The sequence below is a fragment of the Cryptomeria japonica genome, chromosome 11 (genome assembly GCF_030272615.1).
Source record: "Cryptomeria japonica chromosome 11, Sugi_1.0, whole genome shotgun sequence".
NCBI lineage: Eukaryota > Viridiplantae > Streptophyta > Pinopsida > Cupressales > Cupressaceae > Cryptomeria > Cryptomeria japonica.
In genome coordinates, this window is record NC_081415.1 from 200,439,324 (window position 1) to 200,459,133 (window position 19,810).

General features: G+C 34.4%; 1 protein-coding gene across 2 annotated transcripts in view; it reads left to right on the forward strand.

Moving 5' to 3' along the window:
• The first annotated feature begins 768 nt into the window (after window positions 1-768).
• Window positions 769-19,810, forward strand: part of LOC131041288 (protein CHROMATIN REMODELING 19) — a 58,817-nt gene continuing 39,775 nt past the window's right edge. Inside the window, exons 1-3 of one of the 2 annotated variants that reach the window (XM_057974338.2) lie at window positions 769-1,574; window positions 10,644-11,547; window positions 11,924-12,041. In XM_057974338.2, coding sequence (XP_057830321.1) covers window positions 10,957-11,547; window positions 11,924-12,041 — 709 coding nt within the window. In that variant the 5' untranslated portion in view covers window positions 769-1,574; window positions 10,644-10,956. The remainder of the gene's footprint in view (window positions 1,575-10,643; window positions 11,548-11,923; window positions 12,042-19,810) is intronic. The other variant, XM_057974330.2, reaches the window with a different exon arrangement.

A 19,810-nucleotide genomic window follows, 5' to 3' on the forward strand; every position in this document is an offset into this window, starting at 1 on the left:
ACAACAAATAATGTTTGCTAGACATATTAAACGAAAACACAATTAAGTCAATGTTAATGCAATCATGTTAGTTATGAATTGTATTTTCAACATTTTTTGTGATCATTATAGGGATCATTATTTGTTAATAGTCTTTTACTATCCACTACAATTTTAACTATATTGTGATGACTATATTGCACTTGTCATCGTTGATATTTTCAGCAATTTTTTATTTTTTATTTTAAATCTATTTTACTTGGTTATTATCGACAAAGTTAAACATATAAATTTTTAATGACAAATGACTAAAATAATATTTATTTAGAAGACTAGTAGATCAAAATGTTAAATTCTTATTTCAACTTACACTTAGATATTAATAATGACTTTTTATAATACAATACAAAAATGACTTTTTTAATCGCTGTCATCATGATGTTGTTTCATCTTTCTTTATTATGATTACATCACTATTTAAATATTATATTGTAATATATTTTTTAAAAATTAATTATTAAAAAAATACTTTGTAATGTTATATAACCATTCTTCATTAATCATATATATGATAACAAAAATGTTATTAACTATATATGGTCTTACATATTCCATAATTTATTTTTAAAAATATTTAATTCATATATTATATAATTAAAAAAAATTGATTTAAATAATTCTCATAATAATTATCTTTTTCTAATATAAAATTAAAAAAAAAGATATTTTTCAGTACAATAAAATGTTTCAATGACACTTATTTAAATCGGAGGATAAAAATGCTAGATTTTTGCAAAGGTAACATCGGGAGTACAAAGTCCGACGCGGGAAGTCCATGTGACCAGCTTAGAAGCTGAACCTGGCCAATTTTCATTTGTGCACGTTTGGCGCCCCCCTCCAACTAAATTTCCGTATCACACCCCAGAAACTTCATTGTTTTCTCTTCTCTTCTTTCTCTGCTCTTCTGGGGTTTCGTTCATTTTTCTAGGGTGTTTCGCTCTGCCCTTTAAAGCTCCCACGATAATTTTGCAAGCTTGTATCCGTATTAAATCAGGTTAACGGAAGAATCGCGGCAGCTTCCTCTGCGGAGGGTGGCCGGAGCTTAATTTTAGCCTCATTTATTCCATATTTCCATGACTTTTACGGTATGTTTGTTCCTTACGCTTCACTATTTTTTTGGATTGGGAATGTCGTAGATCAACACCGTTAACCTGATCAAATTGCTTGAAATATAGTGAAAAATTTGTTTGTAAAACTGCGAATTAGTCGAAATTTGCGAAATTTTTTGGTCAAAATTGATTGTCGTCGAAAAGTTTTACGGTGATCGTTAAAGGAGGATTATGCCACGAGTTTCACGATGTTTTTTCGTCTTGTTCCGTTCTTTGTTGAGCTCACGAAAGAGAAAAGCCTTGTCTTGCCGAAAATAGTTGATATTCAGTGGAAGTTTTGTGCTCCGAACGTTATATTTGTCAAATCAGTGTAAAGGACAGTAGACAACTTGTTTTCTGATAATCGTGGAAATACTGTGGAAAATTCGATCGCCGTTCAAAGATATCATACGTTTGTTATAGGAGAAACCGTGGAAGCATTTTAAGGTATCTTCATTTTATTCTGTGTTTCATTGGAAATTGGAAAGCGGAAAAAAAACGAAATGCACTTTAAATACTCGAAATGATGTGGAAAACTAGTCAAAATGCTTGAAATATCGTGCAAATTGGTTACAATACTCTTAAAATTTGATCGCCATTCACCCTAACCGTTAAAGGAGAATTCGCGGATTGTTTTTAAGGTATTTTCTGTTCGTTCCCTATTTTGCCGGCAGTGTTAAAGGAAAAAATACTACACCTCTCAAAGGGTAAAAACTTAAGGAAATTGTTGAAGATTTTCAAGTTACCTTTCGTTCTGATCCCTAATTAATGGGCAATTCTGAAGAAAAAGCTTTAAAATGTTTTAGTGGAATGTGTGTCTTCCAAACTTAAAATTTTCAATTTAATGCCCAATTTTCGATAGCAGTTCCAAAAGCTTAAAACAATCATTACAATACAATTTGTCCAAGTTTTTTTGAGGTATATCTAATCTGTTGGGATGGCAGAACCAAAGATGAAACCTTACATCGACGAAATATTTGATATGAAGAGGAACTATTTTTATGCCAAACGTTGAAACAGTCAAAACTTTTTGAAATACAGTAAAAATACTATTTAATGAATTTCAGAATAGTCGAAATCTTTGAAATTGAGTAAAGGAAAGTTTGCGAAATATAAAATAGTAAACGCTTGACATACTGCGTAAACTTTGATTCGTTTCAAACACATTTACAGTCATCATTAGTAGAGATGACATCAAATATTATCACTGTATTTTCAATATGTTCTTTAGTTCATCAGGAATGCAGAAGAAAACGCTTTAAGATGCTCTGGATACTTAAAATAATGAGTAGAATTTGATTTCTGTTCTAATAGTAGAATTTGATTTCTGTTCTAATAGTAGAATTTGTGAGAGATTAAAAATTTAAAAGATATTTTTACTTTGTTCTCTACTTCATTTTGAACAAGAGAGAAGTACTAGAAGTGCCGTGGAGATATCGTTTTGAATGTTAAAATGGTCAAAATACTAGAAATACCATGTAAGAATTGATTGTAGTTTAAAAAAATTGCAACTATATTATTATAGAAGAGTTTCTGAATTTGTGAAAGATTTTTAAATATTGTTTACTTTTTTTTGCCTATATTTTACTGAAGATGCAAAACTAAAAAAGCTTTAGGGTGTTCTAGATACTTGATAAACTTCTAAATGGTCAAAATCTGTGTAAAATTTGGATGCCACTTTAAAACTTCTAAATCAAGGTGTTGAAGGTTTTTCAATCTTGATCCCAATTTCCTTATATCGCAAAGACAACAAAGCTAAAAAATGCTCTAAATACTTGAAATACAGCTGAGAATTTATCTACATAATTTCAAAATAGCAGAATGCATGAATAACATATCTAATTACTGTTTGAAGAGTTCACAATGACCATTAAAGGAGAGTTCACTATTTTTTTTGAAGGTTTTTTCACTTCATTCCCTAATTCATTAGCAAAAGGAAAAAAAGTTTTAAGGTACTCCATATAAGTTACAGCACCTTATATGACTAGTATGACCTTTTGATGATACAGCGCCTTATATGACTGATGTAACCTTCCAAAATGATGGAACAGCATCTTATATGACTGCTAGAACTTCTCATAACTGGAACAAGCGCATTATATGACTGATGTAACATTGAGGATTATTGTTGGTGGCTTTGAATGATGTAAACCAGCACTTGTGTAATTAAACCGAGTACTGGGATTTGCTGATTTCACTCCTCCAAAGATAGTGCTCAGCTAGGGTTGATTGGAAATGTAATAAACAATTCAGGTTTAGCACTTTCTGATACACCAACTCTTCAAAGTCTTGAAAGCCAATGTAGAAATCCTTGAATATAATGGATAACATTGTAGCAACACTATAGCAGCAACATATAAACCCTCCAAAGGATGAAATCTTCACCAAAGCATTGTAGTAACATTGTAGCACCAATTTGCAAACTCAAAAAATGTCTTCAAATCCTCATGAATCAGTACATTTGTGATCCTTGGATGGATTCACCCAATGTGGGAAACATGGGTTTTCATCCTTGATACCAAATGTGGAGTTCAAGAGGGTTTTTTGCCTTTTAAACTTGAAACAAACCAAGGGTTTTAATTTTTGGATGCCAAAACTCAAATGAGGCTCGGTGATCCCTTTTTATATTTTTCCAATTTGGGCCCTTGATTAAGTTTCCATCCAATTAGCTTAATTTTTTTTTTCTTTATTTTATTTTTGGTGTTTACTTATTTTATTTTAATGTGTTTGAAAACAATTTTATTTTTATTTTAATAATATTATTTAAGTTGTCCCTTAAATAAATAATTGTTGGGCCCAACTTAAAATAATATTAAAATTTATTTCCCTTGCTTTGCCCTTTAGACTTTGAGAAATGGAAATAGATTGGCACTATGTAGTATAAGTTGTCATGACACTCTAGCTCCTCTTTTGACTTTTGGGAATGCCAAAGAAGAGAATTGTGTGATTTTTAAATTTCTTGACATACAGTTTAAGTTTTGATCACCATTTCAAGCGTTACTAGTAATTTCAAGGAAAATTAGCCCCAGTTTATTCTTTAACAAGAGAGTTAAGTGCTGGATAATTTAAAGGATTTCAGGTTGTAAACGTATATTTTTGCATTATGAAAGGAAGAGTTCACATCTGAGTTTCCTTTGGAAAGATTTTGACATATTTTCCTGCATAAATTCTGGGAAATATATCACAAAGGCATAATGGAATTGTTGGGTTTTAGTTTGCACGAGTGTAAAGTTTAAACAGTTGGGTCTTTAGACATCAAAGTTCAAAAATTATGTATTTGAAGGAATTCCTAATTTTATTTGCACTAGTATTGAAAGTGTGTTTTCAAGTAACATTGATAGATCATTTTTGTTGGAATGAAGTCCTATTAATGGAGTTTGTTGCACTGTAAATCAGTAAATGCCAGATTAGCAGACCACAGATTTCTTGCAGTTACTCTCAATTTTTAAAATTTTTAATTCCTTACATTTTAAGCTTTTCTATGATTTTATCAGCTTTTGTTTGAATCTATAAACACTTGCATAACCATAGTTCGAGAGATTTTCAAATAATTCGAACAACAATGTCAAAATTGATATATGCCCAAAAAGTTTCATGGTGATTTATAAATGGGAATGTGTTAAGAATTTCAAGGTAAATATCACTTGGTTACCTCCTTTGTTGGGAATGATAAGGATGGTAATTGATAGCTGTATAAGTGTTGGTTGAAAATTTTGTACACCCTGGAGGATGTGCAAAATTGTGGTTCCAACCACAGCGTGTGAGTATAAAACTCTTCTAATTTAGGGAAGGCTCCCCCTCTACTACTACTAATACTAATCTAATTTGGGTGGGATAACATCTTATTCTCTTTCTTCAGAATAGACGATATTCTTTCTCTTATTTCAGAAAAGAAGTTATGGCAACAATGGTGAATACAAAAATGAAACTTTTTGTAGGATATTTAGAACATAAAGCAAAGTTTCCATGAAAGCACAAAGACTTCCGTCACTTCCTCGGGACAGGAATATAGAAATGAAAGCACAAAGTCTTTAGCACTTTTATTGTCTTATCAACCTTCTCAAAATGATAACACTGTACAACACACAACAGCTCAAAGTTTGTCCATATGATGCATTTCACCTTACATGCATAAGTCTTTAAAAAAATAAAAGCAGCACAAAGTCTACAAGTTATCTCCTTACTTAAGCTTTCCACACTAGCTTCAAACGTGATAAGCAGCTCAAAGTCTGCAAGATCAAGTCTGTAAACCAAACCTATAACTCTAAATACAATCAGCAGCTCAAAGTCTTCAAGATTGAATTTAAATCCCTCTTGAACAATAGAACAAAAGTCACAATCAATTCCATAAAATGTCGTCACATAACAACTTGAATTGGCACAAAGTCTCAACACAACTCGCCTCTTTTATTGAAAGCAATTTGATTTACATCTAAGCTCAAAGTCTTAGAGTGCACATACAAACTGACAGAATTTTGTTGCATTGCCAAAAGATGATCATTACAAAGAGCATCTTCGTCTATATATAGGAGAGGGGCCGAGAGCAAAGTGTGGGAGAAGTCTAACCAACTGAGACATATTCCACAACTCACTAACTATGACTTATTCGGCATTGCAAGTCCTATTGCATTTCGACTTGCAATGTGATTACATGTAATTACAAGTTACAACTTTGCAAGTGATATGATCTCTTGCAATTACAATTTCTGACATTACATGTAATTTGTCAAAATGAAATTACAAATGCATAATTGAAACTAAGTGTCTAGAGACACGACTCTATTTACATCATCCTCTATTTGATCTTCATGCTATTATAAGACACTTTGTGATTGAAGTACTTGGGTTTGGGAATGGCATCTTGAACTGGAACAAGAACTTGCACCCTTGATAGTCTTTGTGTCCTTGGCCAGCGAACTTCAACCTTATCACATGCTTGGGGTAGTACCATTTCTTCAGGAGGGAAATCCTTCTCTTCATTGTGTTCTTTTTCCATGCTTGATTCACTTTGTCACTGTATGTCTTCTATTTACAGATGACTTCATGAGGATTATTGACCCTTGGGCGGCCCCATGAATTACTGTTGTATCTATTCTTCCTTTGTTCATTGATGAAGAACCTATAACACCTTATTCAAGATGAAATTGTATTAAAACAATGCCCATGCCTTTATTTGTTGGTTTAATAGATTGTGTGTGCAAACAAGACTAACAAGGGAAGGGATAAATTGATGCAAAATGGGCTCACAAGTGAATTTTGGGTTTTGAGGACTGCATTACATATGGAATGGGTAGTACTTGCACACTTGCAGTCGGGTTTCAAGAACCCGATTGCAAGTAAAATATACATTGCCAATGGTGAAACATGAAGGGCTCACAAAATAGACATGAGCTTGCAAATGAATCAGGAATTTACCTTTGACAATCTGAGTTGGAAAGAAAACAAGTTTCATATACTCGGACACTACTTGCAATCGGGTTTATGAAACTTCTTTTGTAAACACCATGGGAAAGACTTTAGGGAACTTGGGAATATTACAATAAAATGGCATTTGAAACTTTGCAAAACAATTGCAATCGGATCTTAGGTACCCGACTGCAAGCAAACATCATAGTAAAGAACAAGTGTTTATAACCATATGCTTATAAATGACTTGTAATCATACTTAATAAATCCGATCATAACTTGAAGGCAAATTGGGGGGAAAGATAACTATAAGCACTTGTAATCGGGTCTCTAGGATCCGATTGCAAGTGCTGAATAAGATTGCTAAGGAAAGAACAAGGTTGCAATCGGGCCTTAGAAACCCGATTGCAAGTAAAGATAACTTGCATGAAAATGTATACCTTCACACTTGCAATGCTAGACATAAAACCCGACTTTGCAAGTAAAGATAACTTGTAATGTGAGCAAAAAGTTTCCTACTTGCAGCGAGTTTACTTGCAATGACATCCAAAAGTTCCTATTTGCAGTGACTGATCTGAAATCCGAAATTGCATAGAAAGCTAGGAAAATGAAGACAAAAATCAACCAAAACTTGGACAATGATAGCAAAATCACCCACACATGATTAGACACCAACCAATACAAGTTTTTACCTTGTAAAACGTGCCTTAGAGAAACAAGAGTATGGATTTCAAGGAAAAATTCATAGGGGTTGCATAATTTTTGAAAGTTAAAAAATGAGGACAACAATAAGTTAAGATACTTGAAATTAGTCAAAATTTTGATTTCTGTTCTAAAGATTAACAGAAAGTTGAAACTGCCAAGATAACGTGCCTTAGTTTAAGCTTAAAGCAGAGTTTCTATTTTTTTTGATTGGTTAAATAGGCATCAGGGAGCCATACCCTATAATATTAACTGGTAATAACAGAATACTCAGAGTTCAAAATGGCAGCTCCATAGGAGGGCCAAATTTTTTTTCCATTACATTTTGTTTTTATATAAACTGTCTTTTGAAATATTCTATATGCTAACCATATACATAACTTTTTGTTTTACGATTTACCACCATCTTTAACTGCTAGGTCTCCTTTATCATCCAAGTCTGCATCCTCTGTTTCTACTGCAAACGATCAGTCCACAGTCGTAGCATCCAACACCCCTGCTATCGCTTTCAAAAAAACCAACTCCCATTTCACTCTTTGCTTACATTCTTCCTCCTTTTCAACCATCACTCTGATTATGAATGGCACCCATGGCCCATTATAATGGGGGAAGATAGAGGGCCAAGTGCCTTGTTCAAGAAGGAACCCCAATCCCAACATTGCAATATCTTCAATCTTCTTCAAATCACCTTGCCACTTCAGTTTAATCAGCGTCTCTGCAACCTCTCAAATACAGTCTTTTGGCTCCCCTAAATCCAACATCGCTGTAACAAATATTGATGCTATGTCTGTCTTTACTCGGTGCCTATGGGCAATCACCATGAATGTGTTGCCTAAAACCATTCTTATTGCATGCAGAACCACAGTAGATTTTGTTTTCAACACCTTCTTTAGGTGGAGCTTTGAAATCTCTCCCCTGAAAGCTATTTATCTCATTTTTGTTGAGAGACATACCGTAGAGTCCATTTCTCTGATTCTTGTGACAAATACAACCATTCCAAATAAATTTCTTTTCACACCACATGGAATTTAGTCTCATCTTTATGCCAATTCAATTGTGTACTTCTGCAGGCTCCTCCCATGAGCAAAAGGATTGGGCTATAATCCTTATAACACTTCATTTAGATGCTTCATTATACCATGGGAGGTTGTATCACTTGGATATCTTTCCACACATTTTGCCTTTGCCAATTTGTACCTTAGCATTTGCGTCAACAGCCAAGCTGGCAAGTTTGTCTGCATCCTTATTTGTTTTCCTATACATGTGTTCGACTTGGAAAGCTTCAAAATTTTTCATTGTCTCTTAACAACATTGTAAAATATTGTTCAATTTCCAATTTGGGCACTTGCAACTATGTATAGCATTTATGTTACTAATGAATCACCCTCAATAATTAGTCTCTTCAACTTTGATTCCTAATTGTAGACCCAATAACACCACTTGAAATTTTGCTTCATTGTTAGTGCTTACAGGTAGCTTTTTTGTTGTGGCTTCAATCACCATACCAACATGATTTTTCAATATGCATCTGACACCCAACAATCTAGGATTTCCCCTCCATTCCAATTTCTGTAATATCTTTTTCAAACAATATTTGGCATACTTGCAACCAAGAAGAAGGTGATCCACCATTTCTTCTGCTTCTTTGTACAAAACACATTGTTGTGGCCCAAGGAAGCCAAGCTTTTTCAATCTGTCCCCTGTAAGAATTCTTTTTTGTAACGCTGCCCATGCAAATGTCCCTGCCTTTGGTAAGCACTGTTTATGCCAACATAAGTGAATTGGCCAATCTGGTTTTCTGATTGCATTTTTCCTTTGTTGAAATCCAATATTCACATTGTAGTGTCCAGATTTACAACCTCACCACTTGATCATATCTGCTTCTTCAAAGATGAAACTATTCCTTGTAGCGAGTATCTCTTCTAGCTTTAATCTTTGTTCTTCTCGGATACATATATCCTTCATACTTCCAAATCACAATACTATACTGTTTGTTTGAATATAATCGCTAATAAATGGACCCCAGCTGGTTTTTAAAATTTCCTTTACTGGGAACCCATTCCAAGAATCTTCTCAAAACAATGCTCTTTTTCAATTTTTTATTTTCCATGTGATGTGCTTCAGAATCAGATCCCTGCATTCTTAACATAAAGTTCCATATTGCAGAGCCACCTGGGGGGTTAGCAACTATTATACATGACTGTTTTTGATTGAGTTTTTCTAAAGCTTGGCGAGTTTTTGATTTCTAACAAATTTTGTATAGACCCGGCAAGTTCAAATGTATACTTGGTTAGGTTCTTTAAAACAAATTCCACTGATCTAATTCTGGCTAAATATTGGTCAATGCAGATCTCTATTTTAGTATTTTGTAGTTGGTTTTTATGGGTCTAACAGAAGACCAGCCTAATATTGCACCCAAATTTTTCTATAACCATTTTCTTTTCCAACGGTGTCTACACATTATTTGCCCTACAAATTATTCTGTCTCCCAGCTATCTTGGTGATGCTAAAAAACAATTCATCCTGATCATATCTGTATGATTTGATTACAGTGTTCTTTATTTATTTTATTAGGAAATTCAAGAAGCAAATACGTTAAATGAGAATCTTTCATTTGCCTTTGGTGCATTCTGTCTCTCAGTTAAGTTGTGAGATATATGAAATTTTGTCTTGATGATGCCTGATATGATTTCAATCTACAACTAGCTATATCAAGTGTTAACGATGTTTGATTGTACTTTATTATGTGGCAAAGCAGCAAATGAACTTAATGCTGTTGGTTCCTCATAAGACAGTACTTATCGTTTCTGTGTTTTACTTTTGTTAGCTCATTTTATGCAAATGTGAATAAAATGCTGGCATCCTTTATACCAATTTGTAGTTCAATTCTTTAGATACATCATCAATTCAGTTGCTAGGCATGCATAAGCTCCCGGTATTTTATGAGTATTTTGAACTGCAGATTTTGTTTTTTGGTGGAGTAATATAGTGTTTTTGGATGTGTCTTATCTATTTTTTCATTCCATGCTGCCTTAGGGCATTTCTACTTTCCTATTTTGTATTTTTATTATTTGGCTGATGAGTTTGATTAAAATGTGATGAACCTTTTTTTACTTCTGGTAGCATTATTTGGTGACATTTTTGGAAGCTTTGTTCTTATTATTATTGAAGTTTGTTCCCTATTGAACACACATTTTACAAGACTCTTTGTTTTCCCCATAAGCGCTCTGTCTTATGTTGGGCAAAATTAAGCCATTAGCTAACTCTACAAACTGTTATACCTAAAGTACAAAAAAATCACATTATTAATTGAACCTTTTTCTTTTTTGGTTTAGATAAACTGTAAGTATCAAATATCTTTGAACATGATGTTAATGCTATCAGGAACTGTCTTTTGCTGCATTGCAGGTCTCAGACTCCTAAGGGTTTTAACTGGTAGCATCACAAAATTTGTAAAGTTCAAAGAATTCTTCTGTTCGCTTTTATTGTCCTTTGGTTAAAGTTTTCTGCATTGGCAGTGTTGCCATTTTAAGAATATTTTGTCAATCACTTTTCCATCCAGAAGAGTTAAAGGTTCTTTGCAAGACACTTTCTTGCTCACTGTTGAATGTTTTGGTGCTTAGCTTGATGTAGAGTAAGTTCCGGAGATTTTTGTAAGGAAACTATCTACACTCAACCACTTGGTTTAACAGGCTGGGGAGGAAAGGAGTTAGATATCAAAATGAAGCGTGATTTTTGTGATATTTCTGATGATGAGTGGGGCGATACAACAGTAAAACTGTCCAGAGTAATGAAGAGACCTGCACGCGAGAACAATATCAGCAATGGTAATTCTCAGAAAAAGGATAACAAAGCCCTTCCTCCACTTGAATCTTTTGCATTTAAACAGAAAAACAATGAAGCAGCTGTTGGACATCAAGTATCTGATCATCAATTAGAGGATGACGATTTTCAGTTGGGAAAAAGTAGATCTAATGGCAGCAGAGGAAGGCGATTTGTCGTTGCTGATGAAAGTGATGAAGAATTTGATCAAGCAGCTGGAAATGATAATAATGTTATCTGCCTTCCTGTTAGTGAGGATGGATCTGATGGAGTTGAAGGTCAGTGTGTAGAAATTCTCGATGAGGAAGATGTTGCAGAGGAAAACATTGAAGTTGCAGAAGATGATGTTGTAGGGAACGCCCTGCAAAAGTGTGATCAGATTGCAGTCACATTGCGCGAGGAGCTTTCTGGCAGTGGATCAGCAAATATCAACATGTGCTATGATAGATATGCAGAGGTGGATGCCACTGTGACAAAAATTGTAACACAGGTTTGTATGCAAACTTATGCAATCTGGAAATCTTGAATTTTGTCAATATATTGAGGATCTGTAATTGTTAAGCTGAGTCAGTGGCTGATTAAAGGAAGGGCTTTACCTAATAGCATTAGTAGCAAAATTCTCACTTATAAATTGCAGACACGGTATAGCTTTTATTTCTAGTGAATGTGCGTAACAAATTGCTAGGATTTTCACTATTGATTATTGTGGAAAATAGTTTGATTTTCCTAGAGACATGGCATGCTTTTGTGTTTAATATTATTCGATTTAGTTATATGGAAGTTATCTTTTTGCAAGGTAGTTTAATTTTGTCATTTTTCTCTCTCTGTTGGTATGCACTGAGTTGTTTATTTGTTGTATAACTCAGGGGGACATTGATGCTGCCTGCAATAACAGGGACTCTTCATTTCAACCAAGTTTGAAGCCTTATCAGCTTGTTGGGGTTAATTTTCTACTCTTGCTGCATAGAAAGAAGATTGGAGGAGGTATTGATAGGACATAATCCATTAATAACATAGTGTACGATGCTGAAATTGGAAAATCTAACAATGAACCCTACAAAATGTCCAACCATAAACAAAAAAGATTCATAACTATTCCAACACCATATCAAGAGAACACTTCCTCAAGAATACATAAACCTGAAATAAACAAACAAAAGCACAAAATGTATTCAAGAGACGCTTGATTCTCTTGTTTTCCTATCTACTGAGATCTCTGCATGAGAATAGATTGCTCTCAGACTTGCACAATGCACACGAGGCTATGGAAGAACGGAATTAGTTGTTAGATGAAAGTGATTAGAAAAGTGAGGATTGCTATGGCTCTCAAAAGACTAAGTATGCAAAAGCTTTCAAAACAGCATTATGACGTTCAATTTTCCAGGATGTGAGAGAGGCTCAAAAGTGAGGAGGAGCATGGTTTTATAGGCGTCCTCACGGGTGGATTCAAGCTTTGGGAAAAATGTGGGATAAAAGAGTGGTATGGAGGTAAAGTATTGTTTATCCCACATTTGTGGAGTTGATGTGATTGGCAGAGGATGGAGGGGATAAATAGAGGATGAGTTTGTGATATGGTGGAGATTAGGGATTCATTTATGATGGATTTATGTAGAAGTATTTTAATGAATTAGGTAATTTACTGAATTAAAAGAGGAAATATTAATGAATTTATTAAAAAGATAATAATATCTATTTAATTAAATAGGAGAATTATGATAATATATGAGGATAATTTAATTATGATAATAGAAGAATTAGGATAATTATGAGGACATTTTTATGTGTCTACACATAGAACTGAATAAATTCAATGATCTGGAAAATAGATTATGAATTTGAAGATGTCTACTAGTAAATATATTTCATATTTTCTAGAATTAGGAGTCTTGAATGCTTTGCTAAATTAGATGTTAATTCCTTGCCTTCCAAATTTATCTGTCTTGGATTTGGCTGTTTTTGTTGCAGCACAGAATTTTTAATTATATTTTAATCCTAGTTTTTTACCTGGAGACATTTTTTTATAAAAAGTTGCTTGTTTTGATAAAGCCCATTCTTTTAAAATGTCATTTCTCGTCTAATTTTTTTACTCCAAAATACTGGCCTGAAGCATAATTTGGGTAGAGCATGCAGTATTTTTAACAGAAACACAAAACTATTATTAAAAGAACAGAAGCAAATTACAAAACATGTCTGCCAGTCTTAAGAAGACTCGTAGCACACTCAATTCCAATGACCAGGATAACCAAATGGGAAGAGCCACAATCACCTTCAAAATATTGTTGTCCAGATACCTTTGCCATAGGGGGAATATGTAATGTCCCCGGTTTTGGATTCTCTAGTAGTGCAGTTGTCACTGACATTTTGGGTTTGTGTCAGCATGATCCAAGGGGTGTTTTGGTATTTCCAATGAGCTCGGATGGTTTAGAGGAGTTAAATGGCGCTTTCAGATGTTATTTTTGGCTTCCAGTTTGGGCTCCAAGATCTTGGAGAGAGCATCTATTTTTAGTAAGTCACCCAGTCAGGCTTGTTTATCATCTTTTATCATCGGGATCACTCCTGTGCTATCAGATTTTGATTTTGATGCTTTTCGGCTATTTTTGCAAGTCGGGTGTACTCTTGGCTATAATTTAATTAATTTTACCAAGGTTGCTATTTTAATTAAAATTGTTTAATGAGTACCTTAGTGTTATAGCTTGTTGGAACCGGGATGAGAAGTTTTAAGTCTTGGGCGCATAAAACAGGGACCTTGTGTGTCAAATTATCATTATATTAATGAAAAGGTCATTGTTGGAGCAACATGGGAGTTTAAATTAATAAAGTGACTTTATTATAATGCAACTTTAAATTATAACATAAATTTGCTTTTGAAGGGAAGATATTCATAATTAATTATTTAGTGGGGGCCACTTTATTAAGAGGGACGATTATCCATTTGGGTGATTTATTTATCAAGCCTAAGTTAAAGTTATATTACTTGGGCGACTTATGTTATTTGGGCGGCTTGACATAAGCTAAAATATTATTAATTTAAAGTGCCAACGATGGAGGAAAATGAATATAAGAAAGAAAAAATTGTGGAGCTGGACCCATTCATAACTTTTCATTTCTTTTCCTTTGAGCATCGTTTCCTTATTTCCTCATCAACTGGGACGAAACCCCTGGTATGGTTGATGATTCAGACGGAACCCTGGATCATCCACAGTGCCACAGTGCCACAGCATGAATCAACCATCGAAAGAGCTAAAACCCTTGTGTTGCAGCGTCCCTTGGAGTGTTCAGTGCTGAGAGTATTCGCCTAGGGCCGAGTCAACTCCTTCAGGCAATTCACATGCACAATTCCATAACACAGATCAGGCACGAATTTCAGAAAGTGTTGGACCTAATTTCATATTGCAGCAACCCTACAGTCCGCCATACACTACAGAGACAGTGATTATAATAAGTGAGCTGCCTGCTTAATATACTAAAGTGATCAAGGGGTCTATTCTTGCTGGATAAAGAGGGCAGTTAGAGTTATATAGTACTCTTTGTACAGCGATACTCCTTCCAGGCATCATCCAGATTCTGTCTAGAGATGTTCTGTAGAAGCTGATTGTGGTATGCTACTTGGAAATCTTATGTAAATCTGTTTATCTACAACAATAAAATATTCAGTCCTTTCATCATAGATTAGTCAAATTTCTTGCTTGTTTGAAGAATTTTGTATTCATTTCTTAGAAATTAAAGATTAATCATTGCATGCATAAGTACCTCTATGTTCTGAAAACAACCGTAAGCATACATCAAAACAAAACCTTAAACTTCATCATAAATCAGAGAATAGGATATTACAGAATACATGACTAAGAGGATCACCTAAACCTGATGGCTTACTGAAACTCCATAGTTCAGCTGAGAGAGAGACGAGGAAGTCAACATAGTTGAATTCAAATGAACATTGGTAACTGGTAACCATAGGAAAAAAAGAGTAGCGAACCAGAGACAGCCTCAAGCACATCCAAAAAACACCACCAAACCCAAACAAACAGCAGAGATCAAGAGCAGGAGGCCATAGATTCAGCATCCACAAGGCCACCAAATTCATTATTCGAATCTCAGGCTGGACATATTTGTTTTTCTTCAGTAACCAACATAATGTCATTCCAATTAGAGGCAGAATTAGGCAAAGAAATCAGCAACTTATTTCCTCCCCTTCTTGTATGTCTCCAATTTACCACAATGAAGTCATTAATGAGGAGGTTGATGTCTTTGTCATTCCCCATCAAACTAAGGATAAAAGGACCTTATAACTTTTTATTAAAAATTGTATTTTTCTTGAAACAGCATTTGGGATCCCAATCTTGTATTTCCTTGCAGCAAACAATGCTTCAGCCTGTCAGAAATTGTTCACCAGTTATATATTTTATGAGAACCAATTTTATTTCTCCCTAAGGTAATGCAATTATAAACTTATGTCTTCAGCAGACAACCCAAAGAGGATGTCACAAATGTGTCAGGTTTGCTTCCCTAAAACTTGTATCAAACAAAACAATGCTACGTCAGATTTAGGAAGACTTAGAGGCTTCATTGACTAATATACCTTCATAGCATTAGTTAATGAGCAGACATTATATTAAAAAGAACAGCAAATGCATAAAAGACTAAGCCTTCCATATTAATGAAGGCATGCTAAAAATGGTAGCGATTATCAAATAAAAGGTTGTTAGTATATTTTCATGAGGTAGCAATTAATCATTAATAAGCAAATAGTTACCATTAAAGAACAACAATTTATATTAAAGCGGCGATTATAGTGTGATAGGCTGCAATACAAATGAAGAGTCACGATTGTTTGAAAAGGTATGGGTGGTTTCTCTTTCAAGAGACAACTAAATGAAAGGGTATGCCTATTCTTATCACTATGGAGAATATAAAGGGAGAACAATCAAAAAAAGAGATAAGCATTCGATAAAGCAAGTACTGGCAGTCTCACCATTATTAAATTAAACAGCAGTCTATATATTGGTCAAAGGATTTTGGTATGCTGTATAATGCATTAAATTCTGATTAGGCTCAACTGTTATTTGTCTTCCATTTAATATGAAATAGGAACACTATATAGATAACACATATTGGTATTGTTATATATATTTATCTACATTGTTATTCTTGTTACTATGTAGTATATGCATAATAGAATAGATATAACGATTCCTTTAAAACCTTCATCCAGTCTACTGGTCCGTTATGGAGTCAAGATAGGGCATATGAGGAATGCAAGTAGCATAAGGGTCCATTTGAGTTGGGTAACCCCAAGTGGGGTTGGGAGGCCGAATGGCGGGTGTCGTTCCATGCTCTTGGGCTTGATGGACAGGCTCAAGGAGCCTTATAAGATCTCCCATGGTGCTTCATAATGTGGATAGGTTATTGGGGAAAGCTTTAAGGGATCCCACATGTACATTATGGATATTGTTATGATGATTAGAATTCTATTTTTAACATTTTTGAATTATATGTTTATTTATCTTTTGGTAACTAACTTGGTTGTAGGCTCTAAATCAAGATATGAACTTGACAATTTACATCCCCATCCATAATCCAAACCCGATTTGGGAATTCTAGGGCAAACTGAGTAAAGTCCCAATAGGGGACTTTACAATTGGTAGTAGAGCTTTGATTCTGCCATCCTGTAGGGTAGTAAAAATGAATCATTCTAGTTCATGAGAAGGAATCTAACAATATGTGCATTTGTGTGTATGCTTGGTGTTTGGTTCAAACTTGATTACTCCATGAATATCTATGATTACTGTAAATATATTCCTATCATCATGAGATTTCTTTTTTTGCTGATTTAGAATATGAGAATCACGAGAGTGAACCAACATGATATGAATTTATTTAGGACGTTGCATTTAAGGGCATAGATGTTGAACACACATCGGATGCTGAGAGGGGGGGGGGTGAATTAGCATAAATTAAAATCCGGATCTCAATATCACAATTTACAACTTTATTTCACACAAGCACATCATGAAGTATTGAACAACAACATAAACTATCACACAAGAACACCAATTTTTTATACGTGGAAAACCCGAACTGGGAAAAACAATGGTGAGAACGTACCCATAAAAAGATCCACTATATAAAATGAATTACAAAATATAGAGCTCACTGCTCCGGACTTGCAGACCAAGGCTAACTGCTCTTGGGGCAAGATACAAAAAGGACTTGCAAACCTAAAGCTAACTGTACTCAGGGCAAGATATAAAATTACAACTTTTAGAAAAAGAACTGTATAGAATGAAGCATCTGAATATGCTGATTACAGTCACTATTAAAGCACAATTTCTGTTCTTACTGAAAATATCTGGACCACCAGACCTTCCGAATCACAACATCTACACTCACTGTCACCTTTGTACTGCAATATCATTTGACACGACAACTCATATCACATTGACATCCTTACATCAAGTTGCACACGCTTATTGCCAATTTCTTCACACTTTTCTTGCAGACTTATCACCATCCAGCTTACCCGCATCTCACTCATTGTTTTACATCAACACACACCCTCTTCAACAAATCATCATGTATATATATACCAAACCGGAACAAAGGCATACTCACCAAGTCGGCCAAAAGATAGATTGTACTCTGCACACACATTTCCTACCCAAGATATACGACCAGACCAAAATATAAAACAAGGAACATAAATTGGACCTAAAACAACATCCAACGTGCAACATTGGACCAAAAGAATACTTCCCACGAAATCACCGGACCAAATACATATTACATCCAAATTCGATGTTATGATCTGATGCTTGCACCAATCATATTATTGCACAAATGAAAGAGTTCGGACCAAAATAAGCAACACCTGTACCATCCAGAAAAGACTTCCAACAGACTTCATTATCACAAACAAGCTGATATCAACAAAAACAATTTCCAACGCAACCTATCTATATCCAAACCTCGAAACCAATCATACCGACCTCCAGTCCAAAAACATAATTGCACATACTCCAACAACTATTCCAACACTGTATCCAATACAACAGATGTCTGGATCAGAACGTATCCAGACCACACTGTTTGACATCAATGACAATAAAACACATATTTGTAACAATAGATGTGTGTCATGCTTCTAATCCTCATCTTAATATGTGAAAAGCACATCCTTGCCTTGATTGGAAAAGATACCCATGACATCAGGCTAACCAAATCACTATTTGCAATTTCCCTCTCAGAAGATGAGAGAAAACTTAGCCTAGAATTACACATCTTGTAAAATTTCTCATTCTTGGTTAGATAACACACTTGGAATTAAAGGCAAAATATACCTTTGGGTAAAAAATTGAAACTCAAGATAATATCAAGTAGCACAGTAGAAGTTGAATTCTGAAATAGATCCTTATAAAAAGTTAGGAGTTTTATACACCAAGCTATTTTCTATTTTGAGTCATTTTGAACACTCTATCCATGATCATTGCTTTAGGACAAGCAATCTTGGGAAGGGTGGACTGTCATGCTCCGTCAAACTAAGGATAAAAGGGCCTTATAGCTTGTTCTTAAAAAATGTATTTTTCTTGAAACAACATTTGGGACCCACCATCTTGTATTTCCTCGCAGTAGACAATGCTTTAACCTGTCAGAAATTGTTCACCTATTATATATTTTATGAGAACCAATTTCATTTCTCCCTAAGGTAATGCGATTATAAACTCATGTCTTCAACAGACAACCCCCAAAGGATGTTAGAAATGTTTCAGGTTTGGTTCCCTTAAACTTGCATCAAACAAAATAATGCTATGCCAGATTTAGGAAGACTTAGGGGCTGCATTGACTAATATACCTTAATAGCATTAGTTAGTGAATAGACATTATATTAAAATGAACAACGAATGCAAAAAGGACCACGATTCCATATTCATGAAGGCATATTAAAAAAGGTAGCGATTATCAGATAATAGTTTGTGAGTATATTTTCAAGAGGCAGCGATTAATCATTAATAAGTGAATAGTTATCGCTAAAGAAAAACAATTTATATTAAAGCAATGATTACATTGTGAAAGGCTGCAATACAAATGAAGAGTCATGATTGTTTGAAAAGGTATGGGTGGTGTCTCTTTCAAGAGACAACTAAATGAAAGGGTATATCTATTCTTTCCACCGTGAAGAATATATAGGGAGGACAATCAAAGAAAAGAGAGAAGCATTCGATAAAGTAAGAACTGGCAGTCTCACCTTTGTTAAATTGAACAATAGTCTATATACTGGTCAAAGGATTTTGGTATGTTGTATAATGCATGACATTCTGATTAGGCTGAATTGTTATTTGTCTTCCATTTAATATGAAATAGGAATGTTATATAGATAACACTTATTGCTACTATTATATGTCTATTTATCTACATCGTTATTCTTGTTACCATGTAGTCTATGCATGATAGAATAGATATAATGATTCCTTTAAAACTTTCGTCCAATCTATTGTCCCATTATGGAGGCGAGATAGGGCATACGAGGAATGCAAGTAGCATTAGGGTCCATTCGAGTTGGGTAACCTTGAGTGGGGTTGGGAGGTTAAATGGCGAGTGTCATTTCGTTCCCTTGGGCTTAATGGACAGGCTCGAGGCACTTTATATAATCTCCCATGGTGCTTCATAATGTAAATAGGTTATTGGTTTTTTAACTACCAAGTTTCTAGTCATGAAAGTCTTATATCCAACTTTCATTGAGTATATTTTGTAACCTT